This window comes from Octopus bimaculoides, chromosome 28, assembly GCF_046866305.1.
Source record: "Octopus bimaculoides isolate indiv1 chromosome 28, ASM4686630v1, whole genome shotgun sequence".
Taxonomy (NCBI): Eukaryota; Metazoa; Mollusca; class Cephalopoda; order Octopoda; family Octopodidae; genus Octopus; species Octopus bimaculoides.
The window spans coordinates 6120961-6145145 of NC_142955.1; the positions used below are offsets into that span (position 1 = coordinate 6120961).

General features: G+C 38.1%; 1 protein-coding gene across 1 annotated transcript in view; it reads left to right on the forward strand.

Annotated features, from left to right (window-relative positions):
* Positions 1 to 20476, forward strand: part of LOC106872326 (serine/threonine-protein phosphatase 4 catalytic subunit) — a 42421-nt gene extending 21945 nt beyond the window's left edge. Inside the window, exons 5-9 of the mRNA XM_014919273.3 lie at positions 2086 to 2259; positions 5590 to 5716; positions 14482 to 14671; positions 16452 to 16530; positions 20079 to 20476. Coding sequence (XP_014774759.1) covers positions 2086 to 2259; positions 5590 to 5716; positions 14482 to 14671; positions 16452 to 16530; positions 20079 to 20129 — 621 coding nt within the window. The 3' untranslated portion in view covers positions 20130 to 20476. The remainder of the gene's footprint in view (positions 1 to 2085; positions 2260 to 5589; positions 5717 to 14481; positions 14672 to 16451; positions 16531 to 20078) is intronic.
* The last annotated feature ends 3709 nt before the right edge of the window (positions 20477 to 24185 follow it).

Below are 24185 nucleotides of genomic sequence, written 5' to 3' on the forward strand. Positions count from 1 at the left end.
AAAAAATCCACCTCCACAAATTATGCTTGGTCCTTGCAAGCATAGAAAAAATGAGGAGGAGGAGGAAGAAAGCCTTTCCTTCTTTTGTAGTTTACCTTTTTTTACTCGTTTCAGTCATTAGATTGCGGCCATGCTGGGGCATCACCTTGACAAATTTTGTAGTCAAATGAATTAACCCCAGTACTTATTTTTTTTTTTAAACTGGTACTTATGCTATCAGTCTCTGTTGCCAAACTACTGGGTTATAGGGATGTAAACACACCAATACCAGTTGTCAAGCAGTAGTGCAAGACAAATACAGAAACAAAGACACACACACACACACACACACACACACACACACACAGAAGCTTCTTTCAATTTCTATCTTCCAAATCTACTCCAAGGCTTTGGTTGCCCTGGGACCATGCTAGTTCTAACACACTTGCCCAAGGTGCCAAGCAGTGGGACTGAACCAGTAGTCATGTAGTTGGGAAGCAATCTTCTTACCACACAGCACCATAGGAGTGCTAGTTCAAGTAAATATCTAAAAAAAGAAAAAGACAGATGGGATAGTTTAAGAAACCATGGATAATAAACCATTCCCCAAAACTGGACATTTGCTTGGCCAAACATGGCATAGCAGGGGGCATTTGTAAAATTAGGGGAGAGAAATGCTGAATTACAAGTGATTGAAAATTACCAGTGTAGAGCAATAGTTCCAAGCCTCTATTTTGCTGTACTGTTCGTCCAACCCATGCTAGCATGAAAAGCGGACGTTAAACGATGATGATGATGATGATGATGATGACTGGTTTTTCTATAGACCAGGAAATTGTGTGCATAATATATAATTCAATTATTACATGTATAATACATATATGTATTACATATATATTATATATATACATTATATATATATATAAAATTCAAATTATGAATATACATACACAAACAAACGAAGTTTGCTTTAGAAACATTGAGATGTCTTAGAAAGTTTTTAAATTCTCAAATGCAGGATAATGCTAATAATATAGCCTGAACAGGATAAGCTACTTCTATTTTGCAGAAAAAAATGGTGTAGGCGGTTTAGCTTAATGGTTCAGAGCACCTCGACGCGTAATCATGGAGGTGTGAGTTCGAGTCTCATAGCCAGCCACCAACACTTTTTTCTGCAAAATAGGGGTAGCATATATATATATATATATATATATATATATATATATATATATATATATATATATATACATACACATACAATGCATACCTATACTAAAATTGGAAGGATATAGAGAAGAATTATTCTACCTGCTTTATGTTCAAACTGGCCACATCAAGCCCCTCACACCTACCCTACAATATCATTCTAAAAATAAACCACCACATCATCAAAATCTTGAAGCTACAAGACAATGTATGACTAATTCAAAACAATATGAATAAATGTGTATTACATGTAACAGAATAAACTGAATGCTAAATGAGACTAATGGGAACCTTGTGCTTCGTGATAACGGCAACACACCTCACCACAATTTTCCCAGGCCCCACTGGTGGGGGCATATGCCCTATGTTGGAAATCACTGATGTAGAGTAATGTAAGTTGGTTTATTTTGCCTAGATGGTGTTTGTGTTCTGTATATGTTGTATGTGTAGTCTATACATATAAATTTGACATGGGCAATTCTTTCTTGTCTTGGGATTCAGTCAAACAGCTAGGTGGAATTACACGAAAAATTACACAGATGTGTAGAATGATCTGTGGTGATGCTGGGCTTTGTATTTTTTCATAGCTCCCATGGTTACCGAAATAATCTACTATAATAATACTCTTGTTTTTATGAATGAGAAAGGAAGGGGTGATAGATGTTTGACAGAAAAGTAATTCTAAAATTGTTTTTTAATGTAAGAGGGCCCAAACAAGTCAAATGCTTACACAGAGCAGGTTTTACAGCCACATCATCCAAACCAACCGGGTGAAACCGGGCCTAGCTGCTAGTTAATAATTATAAGTTGCAGTTCTCCTTCTCGCTTTCTTTCTCTCTCTCTTACACACACCTCTCCTCCTTCTCTTATTGAACCTTCCTTATAAATTTTCCATTACAGGTGCGATACCCAGACAGAATCACTCTTATCCGAGGCAACCACGAAAGTCGACAGATTACCCAGGTGTATGGCTTCTATGATGAATGTTTGAGGAAGTATGGGTCTATCACTGTGTGGCGCTACTGTACCGAAATATTCGACTTCCTTAGTTTATCAGCGATCATTGACGGCAAAGTAAGTCAGACCCATTGTCACATTTTCTCTACTGCTGCTCCTCCTTCTCTTCCTCCCTCCTTGCCCCCTCCCCTTCTTCAATATAGTCACCACCACTAGTCACCCTATAATGAACTAGTGAGGGAGTGGTGGGGTGCTGTTTGATCTGCTAGAAACTGCAGCAAAATCTTCAGATCATTCTCTTCCTTCTTAAAAACTGGAGAGACATGTTTGCTGTGTGTCTAAAAAAAAAAAAAAAGATGATGATCTTGGCGAGAGCACCTTTGATTATAAGTTTGTTTGATCAGATCTACTGGAGTTTAACAACAGAAAGCACCCCCATGACACCTATACACCAACATATCACACTACTACCTCCACCATTTTAGATATAAGATATGATATATATTAGGTGGAATTTCTACACAGCTGGATGCCTTTCCTGTCACCAACTCTCACCCATTTCCAGGTCATGCAATATTTCCCTTTGTCTAAACATGTTTTCAGGGAAGATTGAAATGAAGGACGCAGCCTGTATGACAATGACACAATCAACTATTGTGCAATATCAAGGGAAGGAGAAGCCAACTCTCTTTCTTTCTCTCTCTCTCACTCGCTCTCTCTCTCTCCCCCTGTCTCTCACATTTTTAGAAACAAAGAAATTGCAAATGCCAGAGAATAACTGTGAAAACAGCTTTAGAAAATTGGGTAAAAATACAACCTACTTGATGCTTCCATGTTTATTGTATAAGTGTGTGTGTGTGTGTATGTATATCTATCTACCTATATAATAATGGACTTTTCTCACTTTCCATCTGCCAAATCCATTTGCAAGGATTTGGTCAGCCTGAGTTTAACCCTTTCGTTACTAACCCGGCCGTAGCCGGCCGAAAAAGTTTTTGGTTCATAAGACTAACCTGGCCGTAGCCGGCCGAGCGTACCCATTGTTATTTAAATGTATATTTGAACCCAAATCTCGTTAGTACATTCGTTAAAACACCTGATTTCACTTTGCAAACAGTTGAGTTATTGTCTCCGACATTGTTTGGCGTGATATTTGAACTCAGTGAATTTTGGAAGATTTTTTTTCCACATTTTTTGCGGCATTGATTTTTTTCAACTTTGAAGATGGAGAGGAGTTTCATGCTATCAAGCAGTGATTCCAAATTTGAAGGTTTTTCAACAGAAGATATGGAGATATCGAAGAAAAGAATGAATGAGTTACAAAAGCACGTGGTGAACGATAATGAATTGAATATTTCTGTATCCGAAACTGAAAGCAGCGATTCTGAAAGCAGCAACGGCGACAACGAGGATGATTTTACACCAGAAAAAGATTTTAAAAATATTTTTATTAACACTTTTTCTGAGGAAACAGGGTCTACCCATAGTCTTTCTCAGGAAGCAAAACCTTTAGACTTCTTGTTCATGCTTGTTTGAAATGATTACTGCGGAAACAAACCGTTACGCAGAATGGAAACAAACCGGAAAAAAAAGATAGCTTGCGGTTTTCTGCAACTGTAGATGAAATACGGGCATTTTTTGCCATAAATATTATTATGGGTATTAGACAGTTTCCCAGAATAACAAATTACTGGAGCGATCAGGAACCTTTTGGCGATGAATATATTTCCAGTATTATGAACGAGTACGATTCGTGAAGCTGAACCAATATTTACATGTGAGAGACCCCAGAGACAAAAATTATGCAATAGAATTGATTAAGAACCCTTTCTTTAATTATGTTCCAAATATCACATTAATATGTTGATAAATAAAAAAGTTACAGGTGTTTAATAAGACTAGTCTAAATTCATGATTATTTTAGAATTTAATTGAAACTCATGAGGGGTGTATTTTGGTCAGAAATATAGTAACGAAAGGGTTAAAGAAAATGACACTTACCCAAGATACCTTGCAGCAGGATTGAACCTGGAACCATGAGGTTGGGGATCAAGCCTTTTAATCACATAGCCATGCTTGCGCTTTAATAAAATACAGTGCTAGTCATGTAATGAGGTTAATTTAACTGATATTGGTGTCATCTTGGCGTCTTTCATGCTGAAGAAACCTTGTATTTGAGTTGATCATCCTTAATTGGAGTTAATGCCTTTCAAAGTCTGGTAGGATAATCCTGAATAAATCTTCTTAGTGGTGGTCATGCTTTAACTCTTTAGCATTTAGATTACTCTGTCAAATGTAATGCATATTTCTTTTATCTTTTACTTGTTTCAGTCATTAGATTATGGCCATGCTGAGGCACCAATTTAAAGAATTTTAGTTGAACATATCAACCCCAGTACTCATTTTCTTCTTAAGCATGGTGCTTATTCTGTTGGTCATTTTTGCTGAATCACTAAGTTACATGGAGTAGACACACCACAATGACAGTCAAGCAATGGTGGGGGACAAACACACACACACATATGCAATATGGGCTTGTTTCCAGTTTCCATCTGCCAAATCTTTGGTCGGCCCGAGGCTATAGTAGACGACACTTGCACAAGGTGCCACACAGTGGGGGTTACCTCGGAACCATGTGGTTGGGAAGCAAGTTTCTTACCACAGGGCCATTTTTAATTAATCATGCATTATCTCATAGCTTCAAGATTTCAATATGATTATTTTTACAATGACATCATATGGTAGGTGTGAGAGGCCAAATCTGACTGTCTGAACAGGTAAACTGAGCTGGGTATGGCCAGTTTAAATGCTTTAGGTTAAAGCTGAATGAAGGTGTTAAACCCAGTGGTCACTCATTTTTACTGTTTAGCTCCAAGTTAACCCTGTTGAAACAGACCTATAGTCAAAAGCATTTTGGCATGGATTTTCTCATTTTTATTACACTCAGTGCATCTAGGAATATATTATTAAAGGATTCTTTTTAAAAAGATTGTATGTAACCTTTTGGCCTTTTAACTGGCCATATCCAGTTCAAATTTTCTCCTTGCCTTATGTTAAAACTAATCAGATCTGTAAAGATGAAAGGCAAAAATTAACCTCAGTGAGATTTGAACTCTGCATGCTGAGAGTCTGATCTAGTATGGTGAGGTATTGTATCTGATGCTCTAATGACTCTGCCAGTACATTGTCTTGTTGCTTCCATTTTTTTTCTGTTATTTCCTTTTCTCTAACATTCTGTAATTACTGCTCCCTTTTTCCTTTCTCTTTAGAATGGGAGTAAGTACTTGAATATTTTGACACACATTTTTGTTGTTTAGCATCAGGTTGTCTTTGATGAAACAAACTGCTGACTGAAGATGTCACCCCTGCCTATCCTTGTGGGCTTAATACTTTCATGTCAAATATATTGTTTTCTGTTTCTAATATATAGACATTGTGTTATTTCAGATTTTCTGTGTCCATGGAGGACTGTCTCCCTCAATCCAGACATTAGACCAAATAAGGGCCATAGATCGAAAACAAGAAGTTCCTCATGATGGCCCCATGTGTGACCTGTTGTGGTCTGACCCTGAAGGTAAAACAACTTTTTGTTTCTTTTTAAATATGCATGTGTGTGTGTGTAGGTGTGGCTGTGTGGTAAGAAGCTTGCTTCCCTGCCATATGGTTCCAGGTTCAGTCCCATTCTGTGGCACCTTGGGCAAGGGTTATCTACTGTAGTCTCAAGTTGACCAATGTCTTGTGAGTGGATTTAGAAGATGGAAACTGAAAGAAGTCCATTGTGTGTGTGTGTGTGTGGTTCACACAATTAATGACAGACTTGCAGCTGTAGCAAACAACTTGTGACTGTTGAGGCTGACATGTATGATGTCCTTGAACAACTGTAAGTTGCTGGAGATAATACTTATGGTTGAGGGACACGAGGGAGGAGTGGTTGCGGTGAAAGGTGACCGGTGGTTAGGGTAGACCAGGGAGTAGGGATGAAAGGGGATCTGTATTGGAGGTAGACTAGGAAGAGGAGTTATGCAAACAAACTGGTGCAATACCAAGACATATTAAGGAAATGCTGGTGTTGCAGACCTATTGGACTCAATCAAGGCCAGAATGAATAAAATTAACAAATTAGCAATGATTTGCAAGTTTTTATTTCTTCAAATAATAAACTTTTCTCTCTATTAGTATTTTGCCAAATGTATTTGTGCTTATGTGTGTGTATGTGGGGGAGGGGTTGGCACTGGAGCATAGGGGTGGAATTAGGTTACTAATAACAAAACACTGTTTCATGTATATGTGTTACTTATCAGTGATAACCTGGTGAGTGTAATCTTCACTGGAAGTGGATGGTAGGGGAGAGGGGATAGCAGATAAAAAACAAAAAGCTCTTATCATTGACTTAATTTCACAAACAATAACATACACACATGCAGTTATGTGTAATATATACACGTACATACATAGGGAGAAGTAGATGTGCTAGGTGTGCTACAAATTACCATATGAGGTTGCTGTTGCTCATCATTTTATCTGAAGATGTGATCCATGACCAGTCTAATTTTATTGTGATTATAATTATTCATTGACCTTGATTATTAATTGCTGAAGCAATTGTAAATGATGTGAAATAAACAAAATACTAACAACTTGCTTCCTGCTGTTGAAAGGATCGAAAGCTAAGATGACCTTAGCTGAGTTTGAATTTGGTGCACAAAACATTTCGTCCAATAATAGCATCATCATCTTTCATCATTTCACTTTCTCCTTCCCCATTGGTGTGAGTTAGACAAATTGTCATGATCCAAGTCAATTCTTATTTGGAGTTCCTATTTTTATAAATAGGTCAGCAGACCACATCTCACTCCTGCTTCATTTTTGACTTGGTTTTTCTGACTTGATGCGCTTACTATCATCAACAACTTTATTGCATATACTCAGTCGTATTTTATCTTGGTTATCATTCTCTAGGTTGTCATGTCCTAGAGAAGACTAAAGGTTACCTCAACTGATTAGCCAATCACTTCACACGGTGTATTGGTTACATGAGGTTCCTCTGAAAGATTTTTGGATTAACATTACTCAATAGGATGCAGTGTGCTCAAACATCGGAGTGGGGTTGTCGCTCCAGATTGAGCTGCTACTTCTCTACATTGAGAGATCACAGCTCCAGTACTACACACTTTTGATTATAATGTTGCAGGAACATAAAAGCAAACATACTAGCAGAAAGACTGCCTTCCAAGCAGTTTTCTGCTAACCACTTGATAATATTTTCACATTTGATTCCCAGTTCTAATATTTTAAAAATTTTATGTCTAATTATTTCTTTATGTAATAGTGCTCACTTGATTAGTAAATATTGTTTTCATTATTTTATAATCATAATCTCTTTTTTAAACAAACATCAAGGTAGTCTAACTACAGAGGGGAAAGCAGTTTAAGTTTTACCTTCCCCTCAAAACAACATAGAGATTCCAATTCAGCAGCCCATCTGTAAGCTTTGCAGTGTGTATGTGTGTGTGTGAGAGAGTGCAGGAGAGAGAACATTGCAAACAATGAATGAAATAAACATAAAATAAAAAAATCATATGAATAAAAGGGTATAACTACAGATGTATACACCCCCGACTTTGTTGCCTAATAATAACCAGAAAAATGGATACTTTTTAATGAAATTTTCCATGTATACTGCTTAGATGTTGTGACTTCAGAGTATATAGGAATTTAGAGGAAAGAATTTTTTCGACAGGGTGGAGAGGAGAGTTTGGGAAAATTCACGCTATCTGACTTTTTCCTTTCAGGAAATGGGTATCTTTTAATGTAAATTTATGCAAATACCTGTCAAACGGTATAGATTACAATTATAAGGGAATCTGTGGAGAAAATGTTTTCCTAGGGGGTGGGGAGAGGAGTTTCGGATCAGGAAGACCAAATAAGTTAGAACTATTGTTTTGACAGGAATTTTCTCCATTTTTTTAAAAAATTCACAGCCTTCGAAAAGATGTGATGGGGGTGGGGCCATCTTTGTATGAAAAAATGTTTTGAAAATTTATTTTTTTAACACCCCACACCCCTCTCTTATCATCCCACTCCAGACCTATTTTTGTTGCACTTCAAAAGCATGAGAGGAGCCTTTACAGTAAAAATATAAAGAAATTGTTAATATTTTCAGAGAGAAAAGTCAGTGATTTAGGGGAGTTTTGGCTGTTGTTTTTAGCATGTCCCAAGACGACTCTCCATGTTTCTTAATCACTCTCGCATGTGTTGCTGTTTTTCGATATTTTTCTCCCCATAAATACATTTATCTGGTAAAGAAAAGAGAATTTGAAAAATTATGAATTTTCTGCAACCCTGTTCCCTGCCCCCAATTGTTTTTGTTTATAAATTAAAATATCAGAGAGCCTGAGAAGGTTATTGCTGGCATTTATCCACAGTGATTTAAAGAAAGAGTTATGTAAATGATAATTCATTTTAATAGCATACTTTTCTGTTAGAAAATGCTTTTTCTTACATGCACACACGGCTTTACTTGATTAAGGTGAGGATAGATTACAATTTTGAAATTGTGCCTCATATCAAAGTTATACAGCTGTTTTGTCTAATAGCATGTTTTCATTAAACACAAAATCACTTAAAAATTATACCAGTATATTAAAAAAAATTTTCATTTAACAAACTCTTGAAACTAATAATATTCTTGAAATTGTGCCTCATATCAAAGTTATATAGCTATTAATAAATTATTAATGAAAATAGAGGTGAGAGAGAGATTCTTGCAAATGAAAATAGAAAATGTCGCTTGCAACGAATTAATATTATTTATTATTAAATATTAAAATCTACTCTGCAGTGAATGCAATGAATATATAAATTTGTGAAAAATTGGATGCAGTGAATGCAACAAATATTTAAATTTAAGAAAAATTAGAGTTCAAAAATTCAATAAACTTCAGAAATCAAAATTATAGGAAATTTCATAGAACAGGAATTTATAAAAAATACTTCCAGATGGTCAAGCCTTTAATAATTGCTTTCTTTTAGTACTTTTAGTAATTGTTACATGCTTAATTAATAAGCAGCTTTCTCCATTATAATATAGATATAAGCACACACACATATACATGCATATATGTGTGTGTGTGTGTGCATCTGTGTTTGTACATCCCCCACCACTGCTTGACAGCTGGTGCTGGTTTGTTTACATTCCTATAACTTAGTGGTTTGACAAAAAGGGATTTATAGAATAAGCATGAGGCTTAAAAAGAAGTTCTGGGATTGATTTGTTTGACTAAAACCATTGAAAGCAATGCCCCAACACATTTGCTCCCCATCCTCAACCACACTTTGCTCTCCTACCACCACTCTCTCCCCCTCACTGTCACCACTCTCTGCTCCCTCTCCCTTATATATATGTATGTATATGAGAGATAGATTGATTTTAAATTTTGGTACAAGGCCAGCAACTTTAGGGGAGAGGTTAAGTTAATTACATTAGCCTGGAAGGGATGAAAACCAAAGTCAACTATTGTGGAATTTGAACTGGAAACATAAATTTTACCTAATATGCTAATGATTCTGCCAGCTCGCCACCCTACTCTGTCTGTCTCACTCTCTCTCATTCATATATATATATATATATATATATATAAATAAAACAAAATGGGACAAGAATGCAAAACATCCAGACAGTTAGGTGATACAAGAAAGGGACAACAAGACATCCAGATAGACGATACAAAGAAAACAAGGATGGGTCATTCGGAGTTTTCTTTCCTCAGTCGAGTTCCAGATTATCTTTGCAATATCGGTTGGTTATACTCGAGATTGCTCCAATCTGGCCAGCCCCAAGGAAAAACTAAGCTAAGAGCATTAGATTCCTTGGAAGAAAGCAGCGAATCTATATGAAAACGAGGATTGGAAAAAAACGAACACTGTTACACAAATACAATAAAAATAATAACAGGACATAACAACAGATGTCTTTTGGCTAAGGACATTGTCATCATCATCGTTTAACATCCGCCTTCCATGCTAGCATGGGTTGGACGATTTGACTGAGGACTGGCAAACCATATGGCTGCACCAGGCTCCAATCTGATTTAGCAGAGTTTCTACAGCTGGATGCCTTTCCTAACGCCAACCACTCCGAGAGTGTAGTGGGTGCTTTTACGTGCCACCGGCACGAGGGCCAGTCAGGCGGTGCTGGAACGGCCATGCTCAAAATGGTGTTTTTTACGTGCCACCTGCACAGGAGCTAGTCCAGTGGCACTGGCAATGACCTCGCTCGAATGTTTACTAACGTGCCAGTAAGTCAACGCTTGTAACGATCACATTCAAATGGTGCTATTCGCATGCCACTGGCACAGAAGCCAGACAGCTGCTCTGGCAATGATCGCGCTTGAATGGTGCTTTTAGCGCTCCACTGGCACAGGTGCCAGTCATCGAATTTGGTTCAATCACGATTTCGATTTCACTTGCTCCAACAGGTCTTCACAAGTGGAGTTTAGTGTACAATGAAGGAGAGGTTGGCATGGGTGCAGTCATCGAATTTGGTTCGATTTCGACTTCACTTGCCTTATCAGGTCTTCGCAAGCAGAGTTTAGTGTCCAATGAAGGAAAGGTATGCATAAGTGAACTGGCTACATCCCTGGCATAGGCCTCGGATTATGATCTCACTTGGCTTGCTGGGTCTTCTCACGTACTGCATATTTCCAAAGGTCTCGGTCACAAGTCATTGCCTCGGTGAGGCCTAATGTTTGGAAGTCGTACTTCACTACCTCTTCTATAGGTTCCCTCAACTGCTAGGGTGTAGCACTTTTTCACACAGCTATCCTCATCCATTCTTGCCACATGACCATACCAGCGCAGTCGTCTCTTTTGCACACCACAACTGATGCTTCGTAAGTTCAACTTTTCTCTCAAGGTATTTACACTCTGTCGAGTATGCACACTGACATTACACATCCATTGGAGTATACTGGCTTCATTTCTTGCAAGCCTACGCATGGCCTCAGCAGTCACAGCCCATGTTTCACTGCCATGTAGCATGGCTGTTCGTACACATGCATCATACAGTCTGCCTTTTACTCTGAGTGAGATGCCCTTTGTTACCAGCAGAGTTGAACTTTGCCCAGGCTATTCTTATTCTAGCAGCTACACTTTCAGCGCACCCTCCCCCGCTACTAACTTGGTCACCTAGATAGCGGAAGCTATCAACTACCTCTAGTTTTTCTCCCTGGAATGAGACAGAAGTTGTTTCCTGTTTGTTTACAGTGTTTATTGCACCTGAACATCTGCCACATACAAAAACTATCTTCCTAGTTAGCCTTCCTTTGATATTGCTGCACCTCTTATGTGTCCATAGCTTACACTGGGTACATCTTATGGTGTTTCTACCTATGCCTTTTCTACAGATCGAGCAGGGCCATCTACCTGAAGGTGTTTGTGATTTTTCTACCTTCCTACTTATTAGGATTTTGGTTTTAGTTAGGTTGACTCTAAGGCCCTTCAATTCTAGTCCTTGCTTCCACACCTGAAACTTCTCCTCTAGTTCTGATAATGACTCAGCAATTAGTGCAAGGTCATCAGCATAGAGGAGCTCCCAGGGGCATCCCATCTTGAATTCCTGTGTTATTGCCTGTAGGACTATGATAAATAGGAGGGGAGCTGAGGACTGAACCTTGGTGGACCCCTACCTCTACCCGGAATTCTTCACTGTACTCGTTGCCAACCCTCACCTTACTGGCAGCATCTCTGTACATGGCTCGCACAGCTCTCACTAACCATTCATCTATCCCTAGTTTCTTCATTGACCACCCTGTCAAATGCTTTCTCCATGTCAACGAAAGCCAGGTACAGAGGTTTATCTTTGGCTAGGTATTTCTCCTGCAGCTGTCTTACCAGATATATATATATATATATATATATATATATATATATATATATATATATATATATATACATATATATATATATATAAACATAATTAAAATTTAGGGTTCAGCAGGCATTGCTTCACCACACACTGAAAATTTTAATTATGTTTATATGAATTTACCAATAATGGTTTTAACACACCGAACTACTTGGTGACATTACTAATTATTAATTAATTATTAATTTTTACCTTACGTCTGTATGAATATATATATATATATATATATATATATATATATATATATATATATATATATATATAATTTTAACGGCAACCACTGGTTTCTCAATTAATACAGCAGAGACACATAAAAAATAAACAAAAATCAACATACCACATGTGTTGCTTATTTTTTGGTAGTTTTTGACTTTTTTAGTCCCTCTAAGCGTGAGGCATTACTATATAGTTAATGCCCTTATACAAATTATATATTTATGGGAAAAAAACGATGAGTTCTTTTTTTCCTTATGGGGTTTTTTCACGCTGACTACTTGATAAATTCTTATAAAGATTTTATCCTATATTATATTATAAATAATTAGAATATATTCAGTGCTGAATATTATTCTGTATAAGCACGTGTTACTGAGATGCAACCGAATAAATTCTAACCTCTTTCACGGATATATAATGATGAACAGAAGTCATCGTACTATTGTTGGGTACATCATGGTATGTTGATTTTTGTTTATTTTTTATGTGTCTTGACCATACGTGTACTGATGAACAAAAGATGCAGCTTACTTCACAGTTTTTGCTGTATTAATTGAGAAACCAGTGGTTTGCCGTTGAGTTAAATGTTTTTAAGAGATTAATTTTTGAAAGTTGCATTCCCTCGCTTTCGGTAAATATGTTGCTTATTTTTTGGTAGTTTTTGACTTTTTTAGTCCCTCTAAGCGTGAGGCATTACTATATAGTTAATGCCCTTATATAAATTATATATTTATGGGGAAAAAACGATGAGTTCTTTTTTTCCTTATGGGGTTTTTTCACGCTGACTACTTAATAAATTCTTATAAAGATTTTATCCTATATTATATTTTATATATATATATATATATATATATATATATATATATATATATATATAGAAAAACAACAAATTAAGGGATACAGCTTCATTTTTATGGAAATTCAACAGTAAATGACAGATGCAAAAAAGAAATATATACACAATACAGTGAAAAGAGTTAAATGTAACCGTTAACAGATATGGATATATAAACGCTGTCGCTTAGTTGTATGGCACACATATACTCACTTGTACAAACATCCACAAAGATATAAGCATACGCACACACATGCTCACACAGTGAAATAGCTACTTAGTGTTCATAAGAACAGGGAGATTAGAATTAAATTTAATTCATTCATACCTTAAGGTAAATTATGATTATTAATTTGGTTAAGAGTTACTCATATTCATTCCCATTGCATATGCGTGTGTGTGTATATATATCATCATCATCGTTTAACGTCCGCTTTCCATGCTAGCATGGGTTGGACGATTTGACTGAGGACTGGTGAAACCGGATGGCAACACCAGGCTCCAGTCTGATTTGGCAGAGTTTCTACAGCTGGATGCCCTTCCTAACGCCAACCACTCAGAGAGTGTAGTGGGTGCTTTTACGTGTCACCCGCACGAAAACGGCCACGCTCGAAATGGTGTCTTTTATGTGCCACCCGCACAAGCCAGTCCAGGGGCACTGGCAACGATCTCGCTCGAAAATCCTACGGGAGCCAGTCAGGCGGTACTGGCAACGGCCACGCTCAAAACGGTGCATCTCATGTGCCACCCGCACAAGAACCAGTCCAGGGGCACTGGCAACGATCTTACTTGGCTTGCCGGGTCTTCTCACGCACAGCACATTTCCAAAGGTCTCGGTCAGTAGTCATCGCCTCGGTGAGGCCCAATGTACGAAGGTCTTGCCTCACCACCTCAGCCCAGGTCTTCCTGGGCCTACCTCTTCCACGGGTTCCCTCAACTGTTAGGGTGTGGCACTTTTTCACGTAGCTATCCTCATCCATTCTCACCACATGTCCATACCAGCGCAATCGTCTCTCTTGCATGCCACAACTGATGCTTCTAATGTTCAGCTTTTCTCTCAAGATACTTACACTCTGACGGGTATTCACATTGACATTACACATCCAACGGAGCATACTGGCTTCATTCCTTGCGAGCTTACGCATGTCCTCAGCAGTTACAGCCCATGTTTCACTGCCATGTAGCATGGCTGTTCGTATGCATGCGTCATACAGTCTGCCTTTTACTCTGAGTGAGAGTCCCTTTGTCGCCAGCAGGGGTAAGAGCTCTCTAAACATAACTAAAGGAATCATACACCAATATTAACTTGCTACATTCATTGATATTTGTACCTGTAACCTTTTTTTTTTTTTCTCTTTTACAGACATGCAAGGCTGGGGTGTCTCTCCTCGAGGAGCTGGGTACCTGTTTGGCAGTGATGTGGTGTCACAGTTCAACGTTGCTAATGACATTGATCTCATTTGCCGGGCTCATCAGTTAGTCATGGAAGGCTACAAATGGCATTTTAATGAGACTGTTCTAACTGTCTGGTCAGCACCAAATTACTGTTACAGGTGAGTTATGTAAATTTTGGTAATTGGTGCATTTGTGGAATTGGTAGAGCATCAGATGTAATAAAGTTGTGCTCTGTTTAGTTAGGGATTTTCTTTTTTTTTACCTTCTTAGATGCAGGAATGGTTATGTGGTCAAGAAATTTGCGTCCCAGCTTCCCTACCACATGGTTTTGGGTTCAGTTCCAATTCTTGGAACCTTGGGCAAGTGCCTTCTATAATAGTCCTGGGCTGATCAAAGTCTTGTGAGTGAATTTGGTAGATGGAAACTGAAAGAAGCTCATTTCATGTATATAAATATATAAAATCATCATTCTCCTCATTTAATGTCTGTTTTCCATGCTGGCATGGGTTGGACGGTTTGACAGGGGCCACATCAGGTTTCATAGTTTGTTTTGGCTTGGTTTCTATGGCTGGGTGCCCTTCCTAATACCAACCACTTCAGAGAGTGTGATGGGTGCTTTTTGTGTGGTACCAGCACCCTCACCAATGCTTTTTACATGGCACTTTTGCTTTAGGGTCTCAATTCTGTTGTTGTTGGTGGGTTTTCTCTAGTACAACACGGTTCCACCAATCTCAAACCTCTGTCTTCACTTTCGTAAGGTTCAGCATTTTGAGATTATCCTTCAGTACTTACTGGGTCTTCCTCTTCCACAACTTTCACACACACACACACACACACACACAAGTGTATGTCTTCGAATGTTGGGCCTCATGTAGGCGATGACAAGTGACTGAGACTTTTGGCAATATGCAGTGTTTGAGAAGACTTGTGAAGCCAAGTGAAATCATAATTGTGGCCATTACCAGTATCATGTAATTGGCTCATAAAAAGCACCCATTACACTCTTGGAGGGGTTGGCATTAAGAAGGGCATCCAGCTGTAGAAACCATGCCAAATTAGACTGGAACCTGGTGCAGTCCTCTGGCTTACCAGTTCCAATCAAACTGTCTAACCCATGCCAACATGGAAAGCAGATGATAAATGATGATGATGATGATATGCCAGGGGTCACCAAACTACAGCCCACACGGTCAGTTCATCTGGTTCACCACTGCACTGTACCTTTTGTGTAAGTACCCACAATGAGAGTTCAGTTGTCTTTGGCATAGCATCAGTGTTTGGAACTTATGTTTGCGAGCGAACATTTTCAAAATTGAAGTATGTGAATGCGGTTGACTGATAAACATTTGAAAGCAATTCTCTTGATTGGATGCAGTAATTCTCTTGATTGGATGCAGCAATTCTCTTGATTGGATGCAGCAATTACAAAACAAATACTGATGAATTCCTGTTTCACAAATCTCACTCACCTTTTTTTGCTGCTTAGTTTGAGAGATTTGGATATGTGCACTCTGGGTGGGATATAACTATCTTATTGATAACGTTTTGGTGAATAAATATATTGGTTGTCTTTATTTTTTTGTTTATTCACTGTATTGTATTAAACAAAATAGTTATGCAGCCCACATGTGTCATTCTCTCAGTTATCTTGCTCACTGTGAAAAAAAGTTTGGTGACCCCTGATGATATGCAAACATTAAGTTAGTTGAAATATGTTTGTCACATATTTCAACTGCTAAAAGGCAAATTCACTATAGTTACCATGGAGGAAAAATTCTCTCTGAAGGTAAAAGGTATAAAAACACCATATCTGCCCAGTGTTGCCCTCTGTTGGATTCCCAGAATGCTAAGACAATAAGCCCTTATCATTGTGTTTGGCTGTGTGTTCAAGTGTCGTACTGTTCTTTAATGTAATTTCTATTTTCCTGTCTCTTGCAGATGTGGCAACGTTGCAGCAATATTAGAACTTGACGAACATGTACAAAGAGATTTTACTATTTTTGAAGCTGCCCCACAGGTGAGTGCAAGCCGCAGTGCCATTGAGCATCTCGTTCTGTTCATGATGATAGCAGTAGGAGTTACTGATGTTGTTAGTCCTTCCCTCATTCCAGATCAGCCCTACTTGAGCAATCCAGCCATATGATTGTTGTTTATCAAAGACAATCAAAAGAATAAGAGCTTTGACAGTGTAAGTGAAGTGAATTGGTTTCAATCGAGATATTGAAACCTCATCTCTGAACTTAGTTGCTGGAAATAGATATTCTTTGCTTCAGTGTAAGCATTCAAATATTGTCTTTAGGTGTGGCAGTGTGGTTAGAAGGTTGCTTCCCAGTCACATGGTTCCAGGTTCAGTCCCTCTGCATGGCACCTTGAGGCAAATGTCTTCTACAATGATCAAAGCCTTGTGAGTGGCTATGGAAGGTGGAAACTGAAAGAAGCCTGTCGTATATATACTATATGTATCTGTGTGTGTGTCTTTGTGTCTGTGTTGTTCCCCTATCACTACTTGACAACCAGTGTTGGTGTGTTTATGTCCCTGTAACTTAGCAGTTTGGCAAAAGACACTGATAGAATAAATACTAGGTTTAAGAATTAAGTCCTGGGGTTAATTTGTTCAACTAAAATCCCTGAAGCAAGTGAAAGAATAAAAGACTATCAAAATCCTGCCGTATTTCACATGGAATTTATGGTCTTGGTTGTATGAGTCAATCTACTTTTTTGCCTTTTTCTGTAAATTTGGGTCTGAAAAATACAGTATAGAAAATCTTTGCATTTCTATTTTCTCGCACACTCTTTGTGAGCCAGTGATTCAATAGTTTGGGATTTTCAACTTTTACAGAAATGGCCCCATTTTACTTTGGCACCACTCATCATTATCATCATCATCGTTTAACTTCTGTTTTCCATACTGGCATGGGTTGGAAGGTTTGACTGAGGACTGGCAAGCCAGAAGGCTGCACCAGACTCCAATCTGATCTGGCAAAGTTTCTGTAACTGGAAGACCTTCCTAACGCCAACCACTCCGAGGGAGTAGTGGGTGCTTTTTACGTGCCACCGTCACGGGAGCCAGTAAGGTGGCACTGGCATTGACGATGTTTGGAAAGTGCTTTTTACATGCTGCTAGCACAGGAGCCAGCGGGGGGTGCACTGGCATCGACCATGTTCAGATGGTGCTTTTTACATGCCACCAGCATGGGGAACCAGTCAGACTGCACTGGCATCAACCCACGCTTGAATGGTGCTTATTACGTGCCACCAGCCCGGGTGCCAGTCAGGTGGCACTGGCATCAGCTATGATTACGATTTCACTTGACTCAACAGTTCTTCTCAAGCACAGTGTATCGCCCAATGATTCAAGGGTACTTTTAAATGGGTTGGTTATGCAAAACTGGTATCGGCCACAGCTGTGATCTCACTTTACTTGCCAGGTCTTCTCAATCACAGCATACCTTCAAAGGTCTCAATCTCTTGCCATTGCCCAACATTCGAAGGTCATGCTTCACCACCTCATCCCATTATCTTCCTAGGTCCACCTCTTCCACTGTTAATGTGTGACACTTCTTCACACAGCTGTCCTCATCTATACACATCACATGACCATTCCAGTGCAGTCGTCTCTCTTGCACACCACATCTGATGCTTCTTAGATCCAACTTTTCTCTCAGGGTGCTTACACACTGACATTACACATCCAGCAAATCATACTAGCTTCATCTCTTTCAAGCCTATGCATGTCCTCAGCAGTCACAGTCTACCTTTCAATCTGAGCAGGAGGCCCTTTGTTACCATCAGAGGTAGGAGCTCTCTGAACTTTGCCCAGGCTATTCTTATTCTAGCAGCTACACTCTCAGAGCAACCATCACACACTACAGACTTGGTCATCGAAGTAGCGGAAGTTATCACCTACTTCTGGTTTCTATGTGAAGGAATCTGTTTCCTGTACATCTTCGATGTTTATTGCCTCTGTGCATCTGCCACACACAAAAACTGATTAACCTTCCTTTGATGTTGATGTACCTCTTGCGTGCCCATAGTTTACACCAAGTACATCTTAGGGGAGTTGCTACCTATGCCTTTTCTACAGATTGAGCAGGGCCATCTATCTGAAAAGGTTTTTGATTTGTCTGTTTTTCTACTTATTAGGACTTTGGTTTTTGCTAGATTGACTCTAAGACCCTTCAATTCTAGACTTTGCCCCACTGATTACACTAAATCTCGTAACCTGAAATATCTGAATCAACTTGGCTTTAGTACAATGATATTTTAGAGGCTCAGCTGATGCATTTATAATGTTTATGATTTATTTTGTGGGTCAGATAAGGTTAAAATGTTTTAGAGGATCATGTATGTTTATAATGTTTTGGCAGTTAGGAATACATACAATGTTTGGAGTCAAGTAATATGCTTGTAGTATTTATGATGCTTTTAAGTTTAAGGTAGATGTGCTTTAGGGATCTGGTATATGTTTGATGTTATGGGTCACCTTAATCTTTCATCCTTTCAGGGTCGATAAAATAAGTTGAGCACTGAGGTCAATGTAATCAATTTAACTACTCTTGGGTAAAAGTATAAAAGTTGCACCCCTCTGCTAAGCCATGTGGAGCCAGTGTGGCAGAATCAGCTCATAAACCAGTATGATCTTGAACTCAAATTCATAGCCTTCATCTCAGACCATGGTTGGTGGAGAGATAGGCAATCCAATCCAATCTAATGTATGATAATTAAGAGCTGTATTTTATGGGATTGATGTTTGTGATGATATTAAATGATGTATTCATGGTCAATGATTAAGATGTTGCAAACGATGTGCTGTTTATGATGTTTTGGAATGGAGGGTTGTGTTTGTTTTGGGGATCAGATTATTATGATGTTTTGGGATTAATGATCATGATGCTAAATAATTTATTAGGGGTCAAACAATGTGCTGTTTATGTTTTAAGGTTAGATAATTATTTATATTTTGATGGTCAAACAACAACTATGATGTAAAGTGTGTTTTGGAGGTCAGATGATGTGGTGTATATTTCTGATGCTATGCAGGGAGGGGGTCAAATGATGTTATTGGAGTCAACTAGCCTGCTGATATCTCCAGTGTGGTGTACATGCAGCCCTAGACATCTAAGAATATCATAGACCTGTTATTGTTCTGCCTTGTGTAACTATCTTTTGCCTGTTCCTCTAAGAAGCACTGTGTTTGCAAACCAACTGGCCCAGACACAATAGCACGCTGCCACTGAGCTCGTGTGAACCGAGCCAACCAGGTCGCCGATGCTGCAACCATGCCACAATCACCTGCAAGGGATGGTGGCTGCAGCATCAGACATGAAGAAGAGTGGCAGCAACAGTAATCCTGGGCCACATGCAGAGTTCCTGACAGTAGCTTCGGCACCATTGGGCTACTGGAAGAGCATTAACCAGCACACTAGCTCGTGTATTTCGTGATATTTATGATAATAATGATGCTGAGTATTAATTTTGGTGCATGTCAAATGTATTTATAATGATGTTCTGTCTCCATATAGATCTGATAGATGTCTAAATTGTGTGTCTCACTCTCTTTTCCAGGAATGCCGTGGAATCCCATCTAAAAAGCCACAACCAGACTACTTCCTCTGATGAACGTCAATATATCTGCCCCCACCCCACCTTTCTCTCTCTCTCTCTCTCAAACCCACTACTCCCCAATCTCTCTTACCTGTCTCTCTCTCTCTCTCTCTCTCCTACATTACCATAAACCAAATACGTCTTACCTGTGAACTTAACTGGACCGTGATTGGCCAGCTGTTGCACAACATAACATTCAGAGACTGACACATACACACACACAAATGGAAACAGAGACATACATGCACATACACACACATATATATATATATATACATGCACACAAATATATCTACTATTGCTATACTCATTGTCACCATTCATTTCTCATTAAATATCATCACAACACTGTCATTCAACTTCAGCCTCTGTCTCTTTAATGTATGATTATATTTTATAAATGTTATGTAATATGTAGGTATGTGTGCATATATATGTAATGCATGTATACATGGATGTAATACATATATAAAATATAGATAAATATAGATTATATATTGTAATATACATTATATGTATATAATGTAATTTACAGTATATACTGTGTATATATATATATATATACATGTCAGTGCATATGTGTACATATAGGTATGCATTTATGTATGTATTTATGTGTGTGTGTGTGTGGATACATGTATGGTTATATGTATGTATATACATATGCATAAGTGTGTGTGTGTGTGTGTATATATATATATATATATATACATACACACATGCAAATGCATGTATGTGTAGACATATGTTTGTATATAATAATTAATGTACTCCTGATATCTATAATACATTTGTGATGTACAATCCATTATTATATAATTATATGTAAACATGTGTTTATGCATTCATGGCATAAGTTCTTTTTTCTTCTGCTTGCTTGAGTTGATCAGGTTTCATTTCCTGTCCTCCCTTGTCATATGGCATACACAGCAACAGAAAAATATCACATGCACAGTTTTGCCAGTATATGTACATTCGTGTAATATATATATATATATATATATATATATATATATATATATATATATATATTATGTATATGTATGTATGTATATAATTTTGGGTTCTTGTGTGTGTGTATATACCCATGCATGCATGGAAGATGGATGTTAAATGATATATATATATATAAATTTGGGAGTGTGTATATATATTTATGTGTGTGTACATAATTTTGGATTTATATGTATGTATATATAATTTGATGTTTTATATATATATATATATATATATATATATATGTTTGTGTGCATAGTTTTGGATTATATATTTCTCTGTGTGTGTGTGTGTGTGTGTGTGTGTATATATATATATATATTTCCGTCTTCTAAGGGTAAATACTCGATCTTTCTCAGCTGTTCTCACAGACTGTACTGCATTCGACAATTACTTTCTTGTCTGTAATATATATATATATATATATATATATAATTTTGAGTTTTTATATATATAAACTTGGGTGTGTGTATATATATTTGTGTGTGTACATAATTTTGGATTTATATGCATGTATATATAATTTGGGGTATATATATATATATATGTATAGTTTTGGATTATATATTTGTGTGTGTGTGTATATATATATATGTGTGTGTATATATGTGTGTGTATATATATATGTGTGTGTGTGTGTGTATATATATATATATATATATATATATATATATATATATATATATATATATATATAGTTTATAAATATATTGAATATACTTGTGCATGTGTCAGATATGGTTGTATAAAGAGAAAAGTGTATCTCTGGCTGGGTGATTGAAATTCTCGCATGTGGTGGCCATCAAAGAAGCATTTTGCAGAAGTTCAGCTCTTAATCCAGTCACCTCTGTGCATTTATATGAATCAAATTTGTTTCTGGAAACCTTGGGTATGTATATATAAATCAGTTATTAATTGATGCTTTAGCTGCTGTTTCTTTGAGTCCAGTTCATGATGACTGGGGATATCTGTTTATCTACAATTCACAGGTTTCAGACTAACTCCAGAACCAATGACATTTTTCATTTTGTGCTTCAAAGTGCTGCCTCCTCGTGTTAACCCTTTAGCATTCAGATTACTCTGTCACATGGGATGCTTGTTTATTCATATTGTTTTGAGTTACTCAAGCATTGTCTTGTAGCTTCAAGGGTTAAGGGAGGAAAATACGGTCTGATGTGCATGTTTTTGTTAATATATAAATATATATATATATATATACACTCAAATATGAATTAGAAGCAGCTTGAGGGATATAAACAAAACCAAACACACATACACAGTTGCCCTCCTTCAACTGTGTCCTGTAAAATGATATCAAATAGGGAGTTGTGGCGGGATACATGATCATACCAGTCAAGCTTTCGTCTTTTTATCCTAACAAGGAGTGGCTCCAAGCAAGCTTTCGTTGTTAGATATGTATAGAAAGATAGATAGATAGATCTGCATGTACACACATGATGATGGCAGTTCTTTGTTCAAAAATCATTAAGGACGAGTGGCGAGCCCTTAAGTAGCTATGTCAACTAATCCTTGAATGAGAGGCTCTGACATACTTGGGGCACATACGTAGGCTTTCGGCAGATAAGTGTCACCCGCTTGTTCTGGCTTTCTCAAAGTTACTTGCAATTGTCTGGGTGCAGTCTCACCATGCCTCTCTTTGTGCTGCAACTCCTTCCGACCTTGTGGGATCACTCCTTATCCGGATGAACTGGTGTTTCAGCTAGTCTTTGAAATGCTTCCAGGGATGTGATCTCTTGTGTCACCTTTTCCCCGGCTGAGCTTAATAAAATACAGCTCTCAGCATTCTGGATTTATCCATGCATGAGAAGTGGCCTGCTGCCTATCTGAGCTGCTTGAGTAGTAGCATGGTTTCTGTGCTCAGCACAATTGGCCTGCTGGAGGACTTAGTCCTTGGTGATGTTTTCCTTCATGAAATGATCATGATGAAGTGAAGGCATCTCTGGTGGAAGTGTTGCTGCAGCTTGACCTGCTTCTTGTACAACACCCAGCACCCAAGCTTCTGAACCATAGAGGAGAGTAGAGATGACATCTACCTTGTAGACTTAGGTTCTGATGAGCAAGTGCAGGGCATGGTTCTGCCATACACACTTCTGCAGATATTCAAAGAAGGTGTTGCCTTTGGCAATGCAGTTGTCCAATGTCCTTTTCACAGGTTGCATTATTAAGAATGATGTTCCCCAGGTAGGTGACATGGGGCTGCACCTTGAAGGATTTTTAGTTGAATGTATCAACCCCCAGTACTTATTTTTTTATAAACCTGGCTCTTATTCTATCAGTCTCTTTTGCTGAACTGCTAAGTTATAGCAATGTAAACACACCAGTACTGGTTGTCAAGCAGTGGCAGTGGGGACAAACACACACAAATATATTCATGACAAGCTTTTTTTAGTTTGTCTACCAAATCCACTCACAAGGCTTTGGTCAGTCCGAGGCCGTAGTAGAAGACATTTGCCCAAGGTGCCATGCAGTGGGACTGAATCTGGAACGATCTGGTTGGGAAGCAAGTTTCTTACCATACAGCCACACCTACACCTCTGTGTGTATATATATGTGTATATGTATGTATCCCTTATCTTTTCCTTGGTTCAGTATTAGACTGTGGCCATGCTGGAACACCGCCTTGAAGAATTTTTAGTGGGTGTGTGTGTTTTTGCATCTGTGTTTGTCCCCCACCACTGTTTGAAAACTGGTGTTTATGTCCCCATAACTTAGCAGTTCAGCAAAAGAGACTAATAGAATAAGTCCCAGGCTTAAAAGGTAAAAATAAATAAAAGTACTGAGATTGATTCATTCAAGTAACAATTCTTCAAGGTGGTGCCCCAGCATGACTGCAGTCTAATGACTGAAACAAGTAAAAGATAAAAGATAGAATGAAGGACAGTCCTAAGTGAGTTGTTATGGAAAGGTTTAAGGTAATCTTGAAGCTCATTCTTCATAGTTCAGATTTTGGCTCCCTAGAGGAGACTGCTATCTACCCATGGCTTGATGAATGCAAGCCTCGTTGGCTTTGAAATACTTGATTTACAGATATTTTTCTGCTTTTTACAGGTA